A 20,967-nucleotide genomic window follows, 5' to 3' on the forward strand; every position below is an offset into this window, starting at 1 on the left:
AAGAAATGTTAAAGACATGTCTTAAACCTTTCTCAATTCCCTTGAGAAAGGAGTATTTGGCTCTTAGTAACAAGGCACAGTAGCAAGAAAGATGGGAGCTCTAGCAGTGGTTAAGCAGAGAGGACCATGGCTCACAGCAGCCTGTGCACGAGCAGGTGACGAAGATGCCCAGCTTGATGCTGAAGCTGGCAAACTTCTGTGTGCAAGGTGCTCCGTGCCTGCACACCACTGTGGCTGGTGGGCCAGTGGGTCACTTCCATGGATGCTGCCTGAGCTACGGCTGCTGAAATTTGTGTATTTCCAGCAGTTTTCTGCATTTCTTTTGCTGGTGGTTAGCTAATTAATAATTTGCATTAGTTATGGTGAAGGAATTTATGGAGAAATGAATTAATACTTCATTTATATTAAAGAATAACATGATTGATGTGCTAATTACACGGATGCTTGTTCTTAATATTCTACTTTATTATATACAAATATGAAGGCCAGCTGCAATAGCAGGCTCTGGTAATATATACCCACACAATAACAAGGGCAGGATATATTATTTTTCAGGTTCATAAAACATTGGGGGTTTTTTTGACTGCATACAACTTGGACAAGAACTGGAGTATCTCCTCAGTGGATATGAGGGAGCTGGGAATAGGGGCTCGTAAGTGCATAGTGCTGTGTTGATATCAACTGCTCTTCTGCGCAACTGATCTAAGTACACAGGGCAGTAGTTAAGTTTAAGGATGTAATTAATCCTACTGACACCAAAATAAATCTCTGTAGTTTGTTGTCAGCTCTGCTTTGTGGGGCTAATTGTGTGCATAAAGTTATGCATGTAACTTAAGTATTTGACTTCATTACAGTCGGAACTTAAAGCACAATACAGGATCATATTTTAAAATACGGTGACACTCCATTTCTGTATACCCCACAATTAGCCTTGTTCTTCTAAATTTTCTCTGATTTAGAACACTTGAATTTGTACAAAGAGCCGGAATTCCCCTATTCAGCACATTATATGTGCAGGAGTACGTTTTAAATAGAGCGTTATAAAGCTCCGCTGTTACGTGCTTAGGTATTTGCATAACATCTGATTTATTTATTATTTTTAAGAGACATTTTAGGTGTGGTTTAACATTAGACTGACATATTTTGCTACAGCTACCTTCTGCATTTTCTTACTTGTGAAGCCTTAATGGCCAGAGTACATTTATTTGTACAGGTTTGCAGGGGTAGAATAAACTAGACCAGATATATTTCAGAAGTTTTAAAACCAGTTTAAAGCAGATGTTTCTATAAATCCCTATTTTATTACTGTAAGTGCAGTTATTTCATGGCATAGGACATAAGGTATTGTTTCCTTTTGCACTGCTGCAAGGTACACACAGCTGATCAGTGGCATTTACAGAGGGAGAATCAAGCACATTAAACAACTGTTTGCACAGTGCTATATGCTGAAATACTAAGTCAGTCCAAATTCCCATGAACTTTAATGGTATTTTTTTTTTTTATTCTAAGCAATTCTCTGTACAAGTCCCATTAAATGAACAGAGGATTTCTATTGATTACGTTAGCTTTAGCATCTGGCTGCAGGGATTCAAGCGTGAACACTGCAAAACTCTATCCCTGTTAAATGCAAAGGAAAATAATATTTTGGTATGTAAAGAAATCTCTTGATGTTAGAGATTCCTGTGGCTATAACCCCAAACAACCACTTTGAAAGCATACCTCTTGCAGACCACTTACAGGCTGTAATGACACTGACGGAGAAAAATGAATTTGTTGGAACAGACCTGGAAAAGACCCCATTTCAGGGCAGATGCTACATATTAAAGGTGTGGCTTTGTGGTACACAGCACTACTATAATTGCTTCTTTTTTTCAAGCCACATAAAAGAATTTTGCAAAAAACAGGCCCTGGACTTGTTATCAACATTCATTTGGGTGTTTTTGGTGTGAACTGGGGAAAAAAGGAGCTCAACATCTTCTTGGCTGGCATTATGAACTTCCACTACATATAACAAGCTGCTCTGCTCTGCATAATACAATACTGAATGGCCACGTGGGAGAGCACTGTGTACCTGTCACCTTTACTTGATAAGCTGAACTTGAGTACCACTGTAGCTCATTTACTGACTGAGACTCTTTAATTCCAGCTCTCTGTAGCTATTGTAAGATATTTTTGTCTGTACAGTTGCCATTTTAAGATAGAGTGTAAGCTATTCATGCTCAGATTGCTTCCTTTTTTCCTCCATGTGGTAGGGGAACTGATGAGGCTTCTTTTAGATGAGTATGGCTTTATACAGAGTGGCTTCTTTGAAATCTATTGTTTACTTTGATTTTTTGATATTTCTGTCTAGTGGACATTATTATGTGTTTGTGGTGTTTTTTAAAAGAAGTTACATTTTTTTTAATTAGAAAATGAAACTATTCATATTAAAATTGAAGCTAATATGCTGTGAAGTGTTCTGCCAAATTGGAGTAATTAATAGTAATAAAAATATTCCATATAATTTCTGTTTTAACGATGATTTAAACTCTTCTGTTTCGACATCTGTAGCATTAGAGTGGTATATTTTATGTTGGTTTTACTTTAAGCAATCTACATTAAATATTTGTATAGGAAGCATTATTTAGTGCTTTTAGGATTACACTAAGCTAATCTTAGATGTGCCTCATTAGTTTTCCTACTACATGGAATAAAATAATTGCCAGTACTGGTCTTTAAACTGCATTTTGCACTTCTACAATTACCATATTGATGATTTTTTTCTATGACAAATAGACTATAGAGTTCTGTTGTGCTACTTCCTAGCAGTTCTTAAATTTACAGTAATACTGAGCTTTCAGTAGGTGTGATGGTGGATACAGTTGGCAGTATACATTGATCAAATGTAAATGGTATTATACAGATGTTAAAATTAGAATGTATGAGAACGCTACTTACTATACTTATCAGCTATTTTTGTAAAGCTGATCAAGAATTGGCTTTAAGGTTGCTGGTTTTTAGTTAGTACAAAGGGATTATTTTAAGTGGTACAAAATATTCTGGTATTTTGAATTTGAGAGAACCAGGGTTTGTACTTAAAAAAAACCCCAAAATACCCCAAAAAAACCACAACAGAAAAACAAAAATGAACTTGCATGATCTTTCTGTAGATATTATAGGTACCACATATAGGTACTGCTGAAAAATATACAGACTCATCAATGACTGAACGGGCAATCAATGAGTATCCTAGTATTTCATCCAGAAATATTCTCTAAAGTAGCTATTGGCAACCTTTCATAAGTAGTGTGCCAGATTCTGTTCACTAAATAGCAAATGTCTTGATAAAAATATTCAGCAATGCAATTATGCTTACCCTTGAAAAGAAACTATTCTTTGAGGTTGTACTTCGTACCTTTGCTTCATGAGAAGCAAATCTTGCAACTGTATACGCGAGATTTTCTGAATGGCTTGTGCAAGATGTGGTGCCCTAGTTCATCCTTATCTTAAAGCCATAATTAGGGCTTTTTTGCAGAATAGATAGCATAATAATAACAATTCCTACATATCTAGTCTGTCTCATGTCAGAATTAAGCAGAAAATTCTCTCCTCAATCACGTCCTTTGTCACTGTAATGATACGCTAACATTGACATGTGTGAAAAAAACCAGAAGAATTACTGTTGGGTGTTGTGGTAGTATTTGGTCAGATTCTTAGAGTTTCTTAGCTCTCTGCAGGCTAGTATTTGTCTGCAAACCAAAGTTTAGGTTTGGATGTTTACCACAGACAACAGCTAACAAAATGGTTACACAGAGGGTTAGAAAGTCTCCTTCATACTGTGTGATACGGCGTTCAAGGAGGTTAATGGTAGCCAGCTAGTTAATAGGCTAACTCCATGGCACAGCACAAGACTTAGTTGTTGGGATCACCAGATTTAGAACTACTTCTGAACATGCAGCTGGGGCCTGTAAATGGTAGCAGATAGTGAGAATGCTAACAAAAGTGAAAAACTGAAATAAAAATCATGAAATGAAATAAAAATTTTAAAATACCATTATTTTCATTTGGATGTGATTTGGGGAAAGGCTTTTTATTCCAGATATGCTTTGAATTGAAAATTTCTATCTTGCGTGACTCTGAGTCTTCAGAGATTTGTTTTGTAGATGTCAGTAAGTCTTGAAAAGCATCACATTTTTAACAGCGTGAAGACACCTTTCAGATCACTCCTGCCACTTGACTATAAGGCTTCCATATGTATCAGAGAAGCTCATGCTTACCAGCAGTAATTTTAATACATATGTATTCGTATTATTTCAAACTATTCTGTCAATCATATTTAATGCAGCTTTATACTTTATAAAGGCTAGAACCACCTTACTTAAGAATTTACAGGGTCTGCTATGTTATAGTTTTTGGGTCTAGGAGGATGCAGAGAAATATGTGGCAATCGGGAGACTTGACCATGAAGATTATTATTCTGTGTGTGGTGAATGTTCATCACAAGGAATATTTTAAGGGTTTTGACAAAATGTAACTGTTGAATTCATTACTATAATATCAGGATGATAATGGTATAGATGGAATTTGTCTGAGAGAAAGGTAGGAAAGCAGCCATACACCTTCACATGTCAGGGAGGGCTGCAGGACATGTCCAGGCATCACAACAGACTTGATCATGGTTGCCTTTCGTGTATTGCATTCTGGTCACTAAAATGTTACCTGAATCCTAACCACTTAAATGGAATGTGTGTATTCCGTTCCATGTTTGAAGGTATGTATTACACTGAAGAACTATAGGTGTTTAAGCAACCAGCTAATTTGGCCCATTGCCTGTGCTTTATAGGGCTGCGTAAATGTCACAACTCTTGTAAAACAGGTAAAGATTTTGTTTTGTTCTTTGCTGGTTTGTTTTTTTTCTTTTCTTTATTCATTTGTTTTGTTGTTTGGGGTTTGGGTTTTTTTTTAATCTCTAAATCTCTAACAATGCTTGGAATGTGTGTCGTCAGCTTTTTTTTTTTAGGGTGTGTGTATGTGTTTCCCAGAATGAATGTGTGTCTTTATTTTTTTCTATCCCATGTTCTTTTTTGCTGCACATGCTGGAAGTTGAAGGGAATCCTGAGACCTATTTCTAGTTTTTGTAAAGAAATGTGGATCTGGGTTTCTCTAAGGTTGTTTTCCAGTATTGAAGAGCTTTGCTTTCTGCTTTCTTCCCCATAATGCGTATGGAGAGCAAATGATGGGGGAAGAGAATTTGCCAAATATGCCAAATACTGCATAGCAAATATTGTAGAAATTACATGAAGGGCTTAGCTTTGCCTGGTGGGATAATATTTTTTCCACAAGTAATTGTACGTAATTCCATAGCAGACCCAGGAACTGCAAACAAAAAAATATTACTTGGTTCTCCTAAACCAGCATTACTTTGTTCATGTCTCACAAAACATTCCAGGAATTCTTAACCTCAGTAAATACTGTCTGTGAAGATTAATCCATAGAAGCTTTAAGGAATGGTATGGTAGAATCTATCAGTTAGTAAGTCTTTAATTCTGTAAGTCAATCTTTCTTTCTCTGATATGGTAAACAGAGTATAATATGCATCTGGAAACTGAAGCTGTCCTGATTTTAAAGTAAAGTTCTGCAAAAAGAAAAAGAGGGTAATTAAATATTGCAACAATTTAGCAGAGCAAATGTTGGCTTTTCTTGCATTTAAGGTTTTAAAATATGTATTGTGTGCCTTTCTAAAGGATAACTTTTAGTGCAAACCAGTGTAATGGCTTGGGCACAGGAACCTCTTGGTTCAACTCCACAGCCTGCGTTTCAGTTTCAGAATTTGCTTGGGAAATCAGTTCTATTCAGCATTTTCATTAGCAGTGAGAGTGATGGAATACAGAATAGCTTATAAAATATGCAGATGACACCAAGCTGTGAGAAGTTGTAAATACCTTTCTGTATCAGATCAGAATTCAAAATAAACTTGCCAAATTGGAGAGATGGTCTGAAAACAGCAGGCTGAAATTCAATAATGTGTCATATGATATATTTAGGAAGACGAATTCAGATATACAAATACAAGATAGGGAATACCTGTCAAGAGGAAAAATAGGTAACAAATTTTACAATATATTGGTGCTGTAAACTAAGGAAATGTAATTTTGGAATGTGTGAAGAGGGATGCAGTGTCTATCATGTTGGGTAATTATTCCAAATGAGGGTTAGTGAGATCTGAGTTGACATATTTCCATGTCTCGTCATGACTTTTTGAAAAGTTTAGAAAACTGCATCAGTTAGAGAATTGAGTTTACCTAATTTAAGACAATGTTAGTAACAACCATCTGATCTATAAAGCTTTTAAGACAAAAGGTAGAGAAAAATTGTTCTTCATATTCCTGAGAGAAGAATTAAGGGAAATCTCTGTAATTTGCATTCAGTGATGAGGGTTGTATTTTAGGAAATGCTTTTTTAAGTATGAACCCCAGAAAAAGCCAGCCGGAGGTGTTCTGGAACCTCCTTTTCAAGGAAAAGGTATACAAATCTATGTTGGATGGGTCTACACAATCCTTCCTTAGATGATGCCTTTCAGCATATGTTTCTGTAATTCTGTGCAGGAGATGAGAGCAGAGCAAATAGCTTGACAAACTTTTCTCTTGAAATGTCATGGAAAAGTTGAATTACCTTCAGTGGCGAAAATTGCACAGCCTTTGGGGCAGACAAGCTACTCAGCAGAGCTTTGCAGGCTCCCTGGGATCTGCAGCCTACAACTCCAAGGATGAGAGAATTACTGTGATCCTCTCTGAACCTAAAATCCATTTTTCTTTCATTGTGCTGGTTTTAGCTGGGTTCATTTTCTTCATAGGTAGCTAGTGTGGGCTATGTTTCGTATTTGTGCTGGTAACAGTGTTGTTAACGCAGAGGTGTTTTTGTTGCTGCTGAGCAGTGCTCACCCAGAGCCCAGGCCTTTTCTGCCCCTCACCCCAGCCCACCGGCGAGCAGGGACAGCTGACCCCGACTGACCAAAAGGCTATCCCATACCATATGGTGTCATGCTCAGCATATAAAGCTGGGGGAAGAAGGAGGGGGTGTGTGTGTGCATTTGGAGTGATGTCATTTGTCTTCCCAAGTACCTGTTACACGTGATGGAGCCCAGCTGCCCTGGAGGTGGCTGAGCACCTGCCTGCCCATGGGAAGCGGTGAATGAGTGCCACCTTTGGCTTTGCCTCTGTGTGTGGCTTTTGCTTTACCTATTAAATTGACTTTATTTCAACCCACAAGTTTTTTCACTTCTACTCTTCTGATTCCCTTCCCCATCCCACCTGGGTGGCCAGTGAGCAAGTGGCAGCATGGGGCTTAGTTGCTCGCTGGAGTTAAACCACGACACTCGTATGTCTGGTTACAAAGATCATCAGAGGAAGAACACGATTCATAGGTATCAACTTTGCCTCTTAGTCCTAACTGTGAAGAAACTATTTATTTATGTAACTTTTTTTCCCACAAGAGTTTCCATTAATTCTGTTGATGGAAGCATTCTTCAGCATTAGGGTACTGAAATAGAGCACAGAGCATAATACCCTTCCCTGTCTTCAAGTGTGAGAAAGAAACACAGGAGGGAAACTGACCTTGAAATGTTAATGCTTTGGTTTCTTATTAATTTAGAAATGTGAGTTGACAGTTTGATGCTCTAATTGCAAATTATATTTTTAAATATTTTCTTTTATCAACCTTGATAATTTAACAGAATTTACCAGCTGGTGAGTTTCAAGTAGTTTTCGTTCCAAACTCTTATATACCGCAACACTGCTCCTAATCATCTGTGAAAAAGCTGCCATGCAACAGAAGACTGGGAATTGCTAACAGTAATGATGAAAACTAATTCAAACCAGGCTACAGGTAGAAGCTTTTGTGAAAGCAATCTGCATCTTTTCAAGTTGGTCAAGCTAAAATTGCCTCTTAGAAAAGTACTTTGTCTTTTCTCACAAAGGAGGACAAGCTATTATCTCAGCACCCAACAAGTACCTAATGCACAGGTCAAAAAATGGGCAACGATGATGTATTGAATAGAAAAAAAAATTATGCAAGTTTGCCTACATTGCCTTTCCCTTTGCTTCTCTGCCTGTGAAGTGGTTCACAACCACAGGTGCAGTTTGAAAATATATGGGCTGTTCCTTTGCCAAGGTTTGCAAATTGTCTAGCTCTGGTTATCTATAGCCTCTTCCCTGCTGCTCTAGAGAGTTGTCCTGTGAGCTGTGATCTTGTTCAGAACTGGTTTCAAGGTGCTGCACATCTAAGCTAATTCTGTTTTAAAACTGTTTTGAATGCTGTAATTTAATAGTCATATGGGACTGCCTTTCCCTGAAAGAAAGTGATGTAGCATATTTCATAAAGGAAGTGATAGTAAAAGATTAGTTACATGGTGGCGGGCAGTATGAATCATGGTATAAATAATTTCAGACCCAGAACTACAGCTTTCACTCCAGGGGAAAAATGTTAGGGAGGGATGTCAATGTTTTAACATTCTAATGGCATCCACTTGTTTGTGGCAACTCTTACTCTCTCTCTTTTGGGCTTAATTACTTCTTCATAAAGTATGCTGGGTACCTAGTAAGCTGACTAAGCTTGAAAATTTGATTCAGATACATATTAAATGAGAGCTTGTGAGCTACTGGAATCACAGGCAGTGACTCCCTAGTTGTTTGTGGGGTTTTTAAAAGCACCCTCATTCTTACCAAAAAAAATACTTCCAACTATTGATCTGTCTATTGTTCTATTCACAGCTTTGTCATCATCTAAACTGTATGACCATTTAAATAAAAACCAAAAAAAAATAATTAAAAAATCAACCAAAACCCCCACAGATTCTGCAAATAAACAGTGGCTTTCTCTGTGGAGTAAGGTGGAGACCTATTAGTTGCCTGCTGCTTTGGTTTAAGGCAGCTTATAAACGCACTGTTTCTGTAATGCGTAACAGCTGACATTGTAGACAAATTGATCTTTGTTTATTATTGTTTTTTGCTTGCAGTAATTCTCAAGAACCTTATAAGCAAAAGGAAGGAATAAGTAAATATTCTCTAAGAAGTAATTTAGATTCATGCCAGTTCTTATTTACAAGCATTCTATATAAAAGGCTTAATATTAGGTTGCAGAGGTTCACAGTACACGAGACTATAATGACATAAACAATTTATATGTTATTATATAGGTTCTAGAAAATCCTTGTTCTCTGATCTGATTAAAGACTCTGTCTTGAAAAGGATTATATATGTTTTTGAGTTAATATGCTGTGAAATCATCAGGACTCCTGACAGTGTGTAATTCAGGAATGTGCATACATCTTCAAAGGACTGAGACCTAAATAAAACACAGGCAGATTAACAGGATAGTTTTGAATTTTTCTAAGATTTGATGCAGGGCCAAACTTTGTTGTAAGGAAGAAAAGTATTTTAGATTGGCACAGCATGTACATAATCAGATCTAACACAGTAAATTGTAGGTAGGTTACAACACTCAGCTAATGCAAATTAATGTGTTTTGATAATTGCGCACAGAGTGGATAAACAGAAAGTGATCAAAGACAGAGCATCACAAAATGGACTTTATCTCTACAACTGTATATCTGTGAGTTATATGGATGTGTTTAGTACAATTATTTGTTGAGGCATTCTATGCTGTGTGGAGTGTTCACTTTCTGAAGTTGCTTTTTGTTGAGATGAGATCTGGTTTTGGCAAGGTAGAAAGTGTGTGAATTGATTCCCCTTCTTCACGAGAATAAATATGTTTACTACTGCCATACATCTAAGATTGAGGATTTTGCGTGCATGGTGAATAGAACAAATGCATAAGCTAGCGCTGTAAATTATGAAGTCTTTTGACCTTTTACAGATACGGAAGTTTCTGGAAGACTATTTTCTAATTGTTTTCTAAGCTGTACAAATATCTGCCGGACAGTCTAGAAGGTTTACTTTAGGTATGTTGAGAACCTAGCAAATTTTCTCCCTCCTGAATCCTGAGTCATAGGAGCTTGGGAAGCAGCCAGGAATTTCCCTAGACAGGATAGAGATATTTAAACATTGCTTTGAGTGAGATCTATCACTGACTTCCAGGCGGGCATTTACATAAATGAAACAAAAGATATGAGCTTTGTGTTCTGAGTAGTTTCCCCTACTTATGTTCTTTTTGTGGTTTTGGGGGTTTTTTGCTTTATCCTTTTTTGTTTGTTTTAGCTCTGATTTTCTCTTTTGAAAGCGTTTGTCCTTCTTCCATTTTGTCATGAAAAGATAAATTTTAAAGACCTCAAAAAAGAATGCAAAGCTTTTCAGTTGTGCTACTGTTGCATAATAAAACCTTGAATTAAATGTCAGGGTTATAATTATTGCTGAAGTATGCTGGCAGGTGAGACTGGGTACCTCAAGCCAAGATAGAAAGGTGGTAGAAATAACTATATTAGGGAGATGTTGTTCAAGGAAGTCATGCCAGGATAAGTTGTGGCGGACAAAATGATTGATTAGGCTTTTGTGATGTGTTTGGTTTTCACTTATTGGTGGGTTAATCTTGGCTGAGGGCCAAACACCCACCCAGCTGCTTGCTCACGCCCCCTCCTCAGCAGGGCAGGAGGGAAAATGAGCTAAGAAAGTGTGTGGCTCAAGGTAAAGGCCCAGTACTGTCGTGTGGGCAAAACAGACTTGACTTGGGGAAAATTAATTTCAGTTATTGCTGGTTAAAATAGATCCGGGTAGTGAGAAACAAAGATAAACATGAAAGCAGCACCTTTCCTTCCTTCCCCCCTGCCCCTCGCTCCGCTTCACTCCTTTGCTGCAGACCCCCGGCCCTTCCACAGGGGCAGCGGGGCATGGCCGGCATGCAGCCGTTTCTCTCTGCTGCTCCTGCCTCCTCACGCTTTTCCCCAGCCCTGGTGTGGGCTCTCCCCACGGCTGCAGTCCTTCAGGGAAAGTCTGTGCCACCGTAGGCTCTCTGTGAGCCACAGTTCCTGTCAGGAAATTCTGCTGCAGCCTGGGCAAGCCGCAGGCGATGCCGGGGGTTCCGTGGCGCTGGAGCAGGTTTCCTCTGACCTCAGTGTTTCTCACTCTTTTTGTTACCCCCTCCTTTCTCTGTCCAGCATTTTCTGCCCTTTCTGTAATATGTTTTCCTAGAGGTGCCACCAGCGTCACTGATGGGCTCCGCCAGATCCCATGGTGGACCTGTCGCGGAGCAGGTGGGAAGCAGCTGGAGCCGGCCGGATCCGGCCGTGCTGGCGCGGGACAGCCCCCCTCACCTCGCAGGAGCCGGCGCTGCGGCTGCCCCGGCTGTGGCACTTCCCTGTGCACAGCCAGCACAAAACGCTTCTGTTTGCTGCAGGTTTTCCTCATTCTCATCCCCACCAGACTGCCATTACATAGATAAGGAGTAAAGTAAGAGATATGCCAAAGGAGACTGCAAACAAAGGGGTTAACTGCGTGTTTTCCTGATATAACATCACCTGAACGTAACTGCTCAGGCCAAAACTCCCTCTGCTAGGTATTGTGAGTAAGTCTGAATTTTTGTCTTGGAAAATGTTCGCTAAAATGTTTCTGTGACCAAGAATTTTTTTTTTCTCTTTTTGTTTTTCTGATCTTGGAGGACCTCTGCTGCTTATATTTTGGAGCAAGAAAGGTAGCAGAAGAGCTTTCTGGTCTGAAAGCAACTACTGGCATTAAATATATCTTTTGCCATTATCTGGGAGTGCAAATAAGTTTGATCAGATCATGACGTTCTAAAAATTACGTATCACAAGTGATATTCAGTACATTGCTGTATTAGAATTTGGCAGCTAAATGCTGTCTGTATTGAGAACATACTTTTCTGTATAACTCCTATATGTGAAACCATAGAAAACCGGGTTTTGTTCTCATTTCTGCTACAGAGCAATTGGGTGAGGCTGGGTAAGTCACTTTAGTTGTTCATTAATACTTCATTCTTCATTCTCAGAGTGCCTAATTTTGAGACTATTTAGGTTTTTATTTCTGGACTCCTCCTATACGTGCAATCTCCTGAGATCTGTAGGAAGCTAGTAAAAAAGGCTGAATATGTGGTGATTTTGTGAGATATTTTAGCCACCAAAACTGTTTAAAAATTACAGGAGGTTTTGTATGCCTTACTGTCCTTTGTCTGTGTGATTGGGTTTAACTGCTGTTACACCTTAGCAGCGGTTTGAGGTGATGCTTTTATTGTTTTATAATTGCCCTGCACATATAAGCACTGTCTATTTTGTGCATTGAATGAACCAGGGTTCAGTAGGAACATTGCTACCTTAGGACCTGAAGGAACCTCAAGACACCAACTAGTCTTTTCTCCTTACTGTGATGGAAGTAATCTACCACGACAATGTGTGGTAGGTATGCTGAGAGCTTTAAGAACAGGCTAATGATGCAGATGTCTCTTGGTTCCAGTGTTTCAGAAACATTATTGCCTGAAAGTTTTCCTTCGCATCGAACTGAAATCTCCCTTGCCTCGGTGCAATGTAGTTAGTGTTTGTATTAAAACACACAGTTAAGGCTATGCAGACAGCTTATGATTTAACAGTTTTTAACTTGAAGGTTGTTTTTGTATGTGTGAAATGATCAAATGTAGTACATGCTGAGACTGAAAGTATTTTGCATCTGAAGATACCATATTTTTATTTGTGGTTCAGTCAAAATAAATTAAAATAATTGATGATTCTTTTGAAAGAAAATTACGGGGGGCCATGGCAAGTGCTGAAGAGATGAGAATGTCTTATTATGCCAGAATGGATTGCGTAAAAATGGATATTTATATACTTGACAGGAGCAAATCTGTGAGAGTTTTTTGGTTTGTTGTTGTTGTTGGGGATTTTTTTTTGGGTTTTTTTTTTTTCTCAGCCAAGTCTCCTCTGATCCCACTTCTATCCCAAAGGAAGAGGAGGAGAAAACTAATGTTCCTATCACACATGTACCATTATTGATTTCCATTTCAATCTACCCAAAGTCTTCTGTGCTGGAAATAATTAGACCCTGTGAACAGAGATGAAGCAAAAATCCATACAATGCTGGATTGCCAGAAATGAAGACAAGGGTGCCTAATTAATGATGCATATAGACCGCCTTTTGGATGAATGGGCTTCCCTTTCTCAGAAGCAGCTAACAGTGGTTATGTCACAAATTTGCTGTTAATTAAATAGCGTTCATGGTATGCCTGTAAAAATGGCATGAAGATAAAAAAAAAACATCGGACAGCAGCAGCATTTTACAAGAGCTCTGCAATTAAGAGAAAAGCCTGTGAAAAATAGACTTTCAGCCTTCATACTGGCAGCAAGATACTTGGTTCAATATGAAATTCACTGTATGGATTGTCTTGAAGCTTTTTAGGAATGTCTGGTCACTGAAGAAGTTTGGGCATTTCAAAAGCTGGACTTGAAAGTGTGTTGGAAGGGTTAAGGACAGGAAAAAAGTTCCTGAGAGCTGAGGCAAGGGTGAGTGACAGCACAGCTCACATCCACAGGCAGCTGCAGCCCAGCCAGCTGGGTAAGGACTGTTTGAGAGAGAGTCAGGATCTGGAGGAAGCCAGTAGATTAACTTTGAGTGAAAGGTGGACTGAAGGCAATTTAAGTTAGACTGTGTAAGACATCTTGCGAACTGAGAAGGCAGATATTTGGGAGGCATGTAAGAGAGAGAACGGATGTAAAGTCTTCACAACAGGCATGCACTCAACTAATAGCATAAACATCTGGAGGGAAAAACTGGTGGTTATATCTGAAGTACCTGAAAATAGATTAAGAGAAAAATATAAGCTGTATCCATATGACACTGCTTGTTTGTTTTGTCCAAATAACACAACAATAAAGTTGTTCCCAAAACAGAAAAATCCAGCCTTTTAACTGCATCACAGACAGGCCTGAATCAGTGGTTAAGCTTCCTCCGGTGGCATGTGCTGTTAGTGGTTGTGCAGCAGGCATCCTCTTCTCCAGCTCTAGTCTTCCTGAATCCATGGCTCTTTCTCTTTCCCTTGTCATTCCCTTGCTACATCCAGAGGTGCTTAGGACCTTGAGGACCTTGTTACTAGCAAGTAAAAGATACCCCTGCACTGGTCTCGCTTCTGTGCAGTGCACAGCTAAGTGTGTGCCAGTGAGGATGTTCTTCTGTTTTAGAGGCTGAGAGAAGCATGTGTGTAGCACCTGTGATGGATTTATCTTTATAGTAACTAGCCCACTCACCCATCTGTGAGTCTGGTCTCCTTTTTAGCAGTCCCCAGAATAAAGATGCTGTGTGCTGCAGACAGCAGTAATGGGATTTTTGGTGTGTCAGAGGCCTCTGATAGTAGAGGGATTCTGGGACAGCTGTTCTCATCCTGTAATTTGCAGGCCACTGGTGTGCCTTCTTTCAGCTTTTAATTCTCTCTTTTTATCTCTGTTCCCTCATGTTCTTCTAGATATCTGTTGTGGCCAATCTAAGTGATACAATTGCTCTCTGTGCATCTCTGGAGAATTTAAATAGCATCATTCCCACCTTCTCTTTTCTCCCTATAAAAGCAATGGAAGTTTCTCTTTAGGGAAAGATAGAAAATGTGGGGTTTTTTTCTCTTTAAGAAACTAGAGAATGAGTAAAACTCAGGCTCCTTGGTTGAGCAGATGAATCTGTAGGAATCTTCCTAGACTGTACCTTAAACTGCAAGAATAGATACAGTTTCTGATGAAAAAGTAGTTGACATAAATATGTTTTTAGCAGTAATTTGATAGAGGGTATTATTTTTCACAATATAGTAGAAGCTGTGGTTCTGGTTTAGGAATTTTATGAAATAATTTGAGTGCAGGAGAAAGGTACTATTAAAAAAGAGATTTTAATAATAGTGTGCTTTTTAAGACCTCTCTTTTCTTCCCATTTGGCTGCTTAGCATTGTCTCTTTCTACTCTCATGCTATTTTAGTAAGCATTTTTGTCTGCAAACTGTCAGCTCTGATGCACAACTGAAATAGGTGCACACACAGTTCATGATTCCTCTCCCCATTGTTGCATTTTTATTCTTAACTCCGGATGTAATCTATTTAAATAATCTACTCCTGGGATTTAAGTCAATGCCTAGATACTTTTTGATATTCAACAAATAATAAAGCATTGTAATAATTTAAATCAAATAACCAAATCCATATGAAATAGACTACTCGTTATCTTTCCAACAGATTTATTTTCTTCCCTGGATCCATTTTAAGCTGCACTGCAGTTGCCGAATCAAAAATAAACCAAGTTTTCAGTATAGGGGTGTGATAAGTGTATGATTTCCATTGCATCCCAGTGTGCTACATAATAAAAAATGAAAACATGTAACACATTTTGAGTATAGAATCGAAATGGATTTTATGACCTATCATAGTGAATACGTGCTAAAGTGATGGCAAAGACTGTAGCTCCTGGACTGTAATAATCATTTGAATTATTTCTCACTGGTAAGAGGCTTTAGACCTGTGGGCACAATGAAAAAAACCCAAACAACCAACCCTGAACCAAAAAACAGGCAGTGTCCTTTCGTCCTTTTCCCCTTTGACCATTGGCAGCAGGCTGACAAGCCAATGCTTTTGAAGTTATTTTGGGTGTGAGAAGAAGTGATTCACATTGGTATGGCTGGCTCATATGTTACCCTCCTGCATATTTGTAAGAACATAATCTAACAAAGTATTCAAAAATATACTTGAGTGTTTTAATCAACTGGAACTTCAAGAGAGCGTGAAAACAATTCTGACTTCACAGAAGTCAGTCGTGTTTTGTTGTTTTCTTCAGTAGCAGCAGAAACTCATCTACATAGCATGTATTTTAAATTCTTATGAGCATAGAAAGCATCACTACTTATTCAGTCCATCCAGAATCAGAGTCCTCTGTAGCTCTTGCCCTGAGTTAAATGATTCTCACTGCTGTGTGTTTCACATAAAATGGAATTGATACAAAATATAATCTGCCTTTCTTTTCTGTTGTAGCTTGGTTTCACATCCCCGAAAAGACATTGTAGTCACTGGCAGTGATGACCACCTCTGGAAAATGTGGGCTTTACCTGATGGGAACATCATCATGACAGGTGAAGGTCACACTGATTGGCTTTCAGGCTGCTGCTTCCATCCAAGGTTAGTGCAAACAGTCCCCTGAACTAGCACTAATCCCTTCTGGGCAGTACTTGTTTGCTCTTTCTTTGTTCGCTGGCCTGCTTTGATGACTTTCTATTCTCAGTGTAACCCTGCACTCTCTGCTGAATTTCCAAACATGTAGATAAATGTTCCTCTGGCTTTCAGTGTGTTGACTTAAGATTGATTGCTTTTAGTATTTTGTACATCTTAAACTTTGTCCACGTGCCAGTGCACGTAACAAGGAGTAATAAGCTTTTTTTAGGTCCCACTGTATTTATTTTCTCCATGTTTGTGCGCTATAACAAACACAGTTCTATTATTAATAATACAGAAAATTTATTTCTTGTATTAGGCATTATTTGTCATATGACTAAGAGTATTTCAGTTTACCTAGGGAACAAGCATATGAGCTTTCCTTCTTTCTCTTTATACAGAATTGAAACTGAATTAATAAATGAAAGTGAAGACTGAAAATAAGAAATAAATATTTGTGTTACAAGGCTCATGGAAATAGGTCAAAGATGAAGTAGACTTGTTGGTCATTCTGTTAAAAACTAGAATGCCATTTTACTCTCAAAAAAAAACGCCAACAAACAAACAACAAAACCCCCATCATTTGTTAAGACTGAGCCTCTATGTGTTAAAAAGATTTTGCTTCAGATTTGTGGGGCTGCAGTCGTAATAGAGTTCTTTACTGTTAATATAATAAAGGTCTGCCAGGCTACTCACCTGAGGTTCACTTATAAAAAAAAAGCATTATTAAACCTCCAACCTTGTATTTTCATTGTGGTTATTTTATGAAATAATATTAGCTCTTTCCTTCAAGAGAAGGTAAAGTATCCTATTTAATTTCATCGTTCCTCCTGATTTCTGATATTGTAATGAGTTAGCAAAAGCACACATAATCCTCTAAACACAAGAAAATCCCCTCCCTCCTTTTGAAACCTCAAGAACATGAATTCATGCTTTCTGGGATGTATCAAACATTCACTTGCTCTTTTCTGGCGTCTCTTTCTCCTATGAAACATAGGCTTTTTCTTAAGATGTTTGTGTTTCACAATATTCTCTTTTTTGTGTGTATACCCTTAGAAATAATTTTATATATTTGAAAGAAGATAAAATTATTTGACTTAAATAATTAGATATAATACAGGAGGAGAGAAGTGGAAGACAGTTTCTTATTTTAAGATGGTGGGAAAATTTTCTATCACTGAATGACAGGTTGCACAGTTTGTGAGCGTGCTGGACATCCTAAGTCTAACTTGCAGATAAACAGAATGCTGAAACCCCTTATTTGTTATGAATATAAAACTCATCACAGGGAAAGAAAAGGAAATACAATTAGAAGAGCATGTTATCATTTATAAAGCTGCTGGGCATGCTAATCAGATTTCGATAATGCATTGTTACCATGACACCCGCTGACTCAGAGACTCAAAACTATTTTCTCATTAGTCTTTGACCAGAATACAGTCCTTTCAATAGGCTTTCCTATTCCTCATTCAATTATTGAAATTAAAATGCGTTGAGGTACATCATTATTCTCTTGCAGTATAAATTGACTCCTGCTGAATGCTCTGGAGTGATTCAAAAGCAGTGCTGTTAAAATACTGTCTTCCGTTACTGGATAAAATATATATAATGTGACAGAATACAATTAATCATACTTTTTTTTTTCTTTCTTCCTTTTTTTTTTCCCTTTAAGTAGCAGACTTGTGTATATCAGGTGTTATGGAAGTAAAAACAGTTAAATAAAAATGGAAAGTTCTCCTAGATTTTTTTTCTGGAATCAAACATAGGTGGCATCTAGTTTTATTCCTGTTTTGAAATTTTAGAATGATATTCAACCAAAATTTTAAAAGAAAAATATTTCGGTGACACTGGGATATTAAATTGTGATCCAGAAACTTGGGTAGACCTCCCACACTTCTACATTCTTTCCTTTTTGTCCTCTATTAGATCATTTCTCCTCTGTATTTCTTCTCTCCATCTGTAAAATCATGTTTAAAACAGTTTCCAGCACTAGTCTGAGAAATATTCTATTTGTAGTCACAGGATGTGTGTGCATGCACAATCACAGACACAAGTACACTTTCAAATCATCTTTGGACAGCAGCAGAATAATACACACACTGACATTGAGTGTACTAATAATTTAAGGAGAAACAAATCTAGAGCTACGATGTGAATTTAACTGATGCTTCTGTACATAGGAATGACTTAAAATCCTAGAAATCCATTTTTACATGCTCACAGTGTGCTATTATGTGAACAAGAGTCTTTCTCATGGTTGTCCTTGTGCTACCACTGTGTAAATCGTGGTAAAGTTGCAAGTCTTGTTGGTAGCTGTGAAGATCTGTAATTTTCAAGTTAAAGGTGCCGTTGGGTTTATGTATCCCTAGCTTGTCCAAAAGCAGTGAGGGAATGTGGGTTGGTAGTAGGAGCTTGCCTGTATACAATAATAGGGTAAAGGTATATTTTAGTCTCTGGACCTTACCTGCTGATTAACACATAATCGTGATGAGGATTGTCATTTGAATCTTTCCCAGTACTGATGTACAACAATATTCTTAAGTATCATAATGCCATTGAGTCTTGGGGGCAAAGGCAGCTGAGTTTTTGAAGAGTTGTTGGATGGAGGGAACGGAGGAATCTCACTATGTGCTTCATTCCACAATTATTTTTGCTTAAAAACACATCTCCTTCATGCTTGAGCAAAGTAGAGTGAGATGAGAGTGTGTGGTTTGCTGAAGCTCCAGAGCCCCGTGGTGTATCGTTTTCTGCAATGCACCCAGTGCTCTTTGGTCTCTACAAAGGGTCTTAGCCCCCACGTGTTGTCCCTGCATGGCAGTGGCTCCCAGGAGAATAGATGAAGGGGAGCAGACTAGCTCTGTGCCTGTGAGGAAAGCAGAACATCTCTGTTGTGATGCTCTCTGCAGATCTGAGAGTAGAATTTTGCCTTAAGCTTTTTAAATAAAAGTAAAACTTCAAACAGGTCCCATCATCTACAGAGTGCAGCAGCTAGAAGGAAGGAGGAGAACAGTACTTCCTTTTTGAAGCTCAGATGGCAACTGGTCAAACTTCAAAAACAAACACTATTTTTACTCCGGTCTGGTTGCATAGTACTTTGCAGATGAATTAGCTGTTACAAATTCCTGTCACTGTTGAAAATTTTATGAATATTTTCCAACTTACCTTTTATATGCTCAAAGGAGTGTGAGAGTCAGAATGACTCCTGCCACAGTCACCCACACAGGCTTCATGTTAAAAATTTGGACAGCTGGAAAAGAGCTGTGTAGTGTACCTGTGGATACCAGGTGGCCTGAATCTTTGGAATAGCAGACAAAAATCTACGTTTTCTGCTAGTTTGCAGAATAAGTTGAGGATGTTAATGCTGCACCTTTAAGAACCATACTCTAATTACACTAAGATATTTCATGGCATGCAGTAGATTTATTTCTCTTTACTAATCTTCTTGGGTGGCTAAAGAATTAAGCTCTGCAGCATAGCAGAGGTGTTTGCTAATGTCCAATAAAATCCTGGTGAACAGTAAAGTATTGTATTATTGTCCCGCATGTGTACTGGTTTAATATGTAATATCCTTAATATATTCATAAATATTAATCAAGTCAACTCTTGTAAAATGTCTGTAGCCCTTTTCATGTGAACATTGAGTCTGTGGAATATAACGAATTTCTAAATTGAAAAGAAGTACAAACTGTAGGTTCTTAAAGGTATTTAAAACTTGCACTGAAAATTGCCTGTCAGCTCCTTTGTAATATCCTGTTTGCTTGAGACAGAAGCAGAATTGCTTGTGTTGTTTCTGTTGCTATTTCAACTCTCATAGTTACTGAGAAAAGAAATAAAAAATGTTATCGATTTGTTTATTACACCAAAAATTACCACAGCAGTTATCTGGAACTGTGTGGAATTTCTTTAAGTTCTGTTATTGGAAAACTAGAGGTGTGGGTACTGTCTCCTTAGTAATTAGGGGAAAAAAATAGATAGGATAAATACATTCATGCATCAAACATCTTGAAAATAGAGGTAGTTAATGTCTGATATCCTAGAAAAAACTGCCAGTGAGGGGATGCAAGAGAAAGATGAGGTGTTGGGCTAAAAGAACAATCCATGTTCTGAAAGAACAGCAGCAGCTCTAGATTGTATCTCGGGAAGCTGAAGGTGATGTTACCCTGAGGAAAATCTGTGCCTGGGTAGATGAGAAAGACAACCTTGTAGAAACAGAATGTGGAAGGAATTAGCAAAATATATTGAGGATCATTGTGAGGACTCAGGAAAGGGTTGAATGGGTTGGGGCAGGAACAGCAACTCCAGATGGGCTTGAATTCACACAAGAAGCTTCTAGGGAAATTCTGTCTCTAAGACTTCCAAGAAGGCTATAGAGGGGCAGTGATTTTAATGCTCCCTGAATAACTGGGGGTTATGGGTGGTCAACAATGAAACATTTATAAATATTTGGTCTGCAGAAAGCTCTAAGCACCTGTCTATAAAACCTAGGTCTCTTCCAGCTGCATAAAGCTGAGCAGCACAAAGTCACTGCTGAACTTACGTTGACCAACACAGCCAAAAGCTATGAAGTCTGCTCTTGACTTTAGCTGTGCCCTGTCTCTAGTGAAAACTTAGAGCTCATGATGGGGAACATGGGATAGAATTTGGAAAATCAAATTGGATGCTCAGAACCTCTTCCAGGCTTAAAATTTGCAGTGCTGTGGGTGACTGAGCACTGTGGTGGCCTCTTGAGTCTACGTCCAAAATGTTGCTGACAGTCCTGAGTGAGACAAAGGGGCCAGAACAGTGATATTTTCTCAAAGTTTTAAAGAGCAGTGACTGATAAATATGAAATTGTGGAAGTAAGACTCTGTCAGAGTGGAATTG

At 38.3% G+C, this 20,967-nt stretch overlaps 1 protein-coding gene across 1 annotated transcript in view; it reads left to right on the forward strand.

Annotated features, from left to right (window-relative positions):
- SPAG16 (sperm associated antigen 16) overlaps positions 1-20,967 on the forward strand; it is a 413,429-nt gene that overhangs the window by 189,820 nt on the left and 202,642 nt on the right. Inside the window, exon 12 of the mRNA XM_037397615.1 lies at positions 15,928-16,071. Within this exon, the coding sequence (XP_037253512.1) occupies positions 15,928-16,071 (144 nt within the window). The remainder of the gene's footprint in view (positions 1-15,927; positions 16,072-20,967) is intronic.

Source organism: Falco rusticolus, chromosome 8, assembly GCF_015220075.1.
Source record: "Falco rusticolus isolate bFalRus1 chromosome 8, bFalRus1.pri, whole genome shotgun sequence".
In the NCBI taxonomy this organism is placed as follows: domain Eukaryota; kingdom Metazoa; phylum Chordata; class Aves; order Falconiformes; family Falconidae; genus Falco; species Falco rusticolus.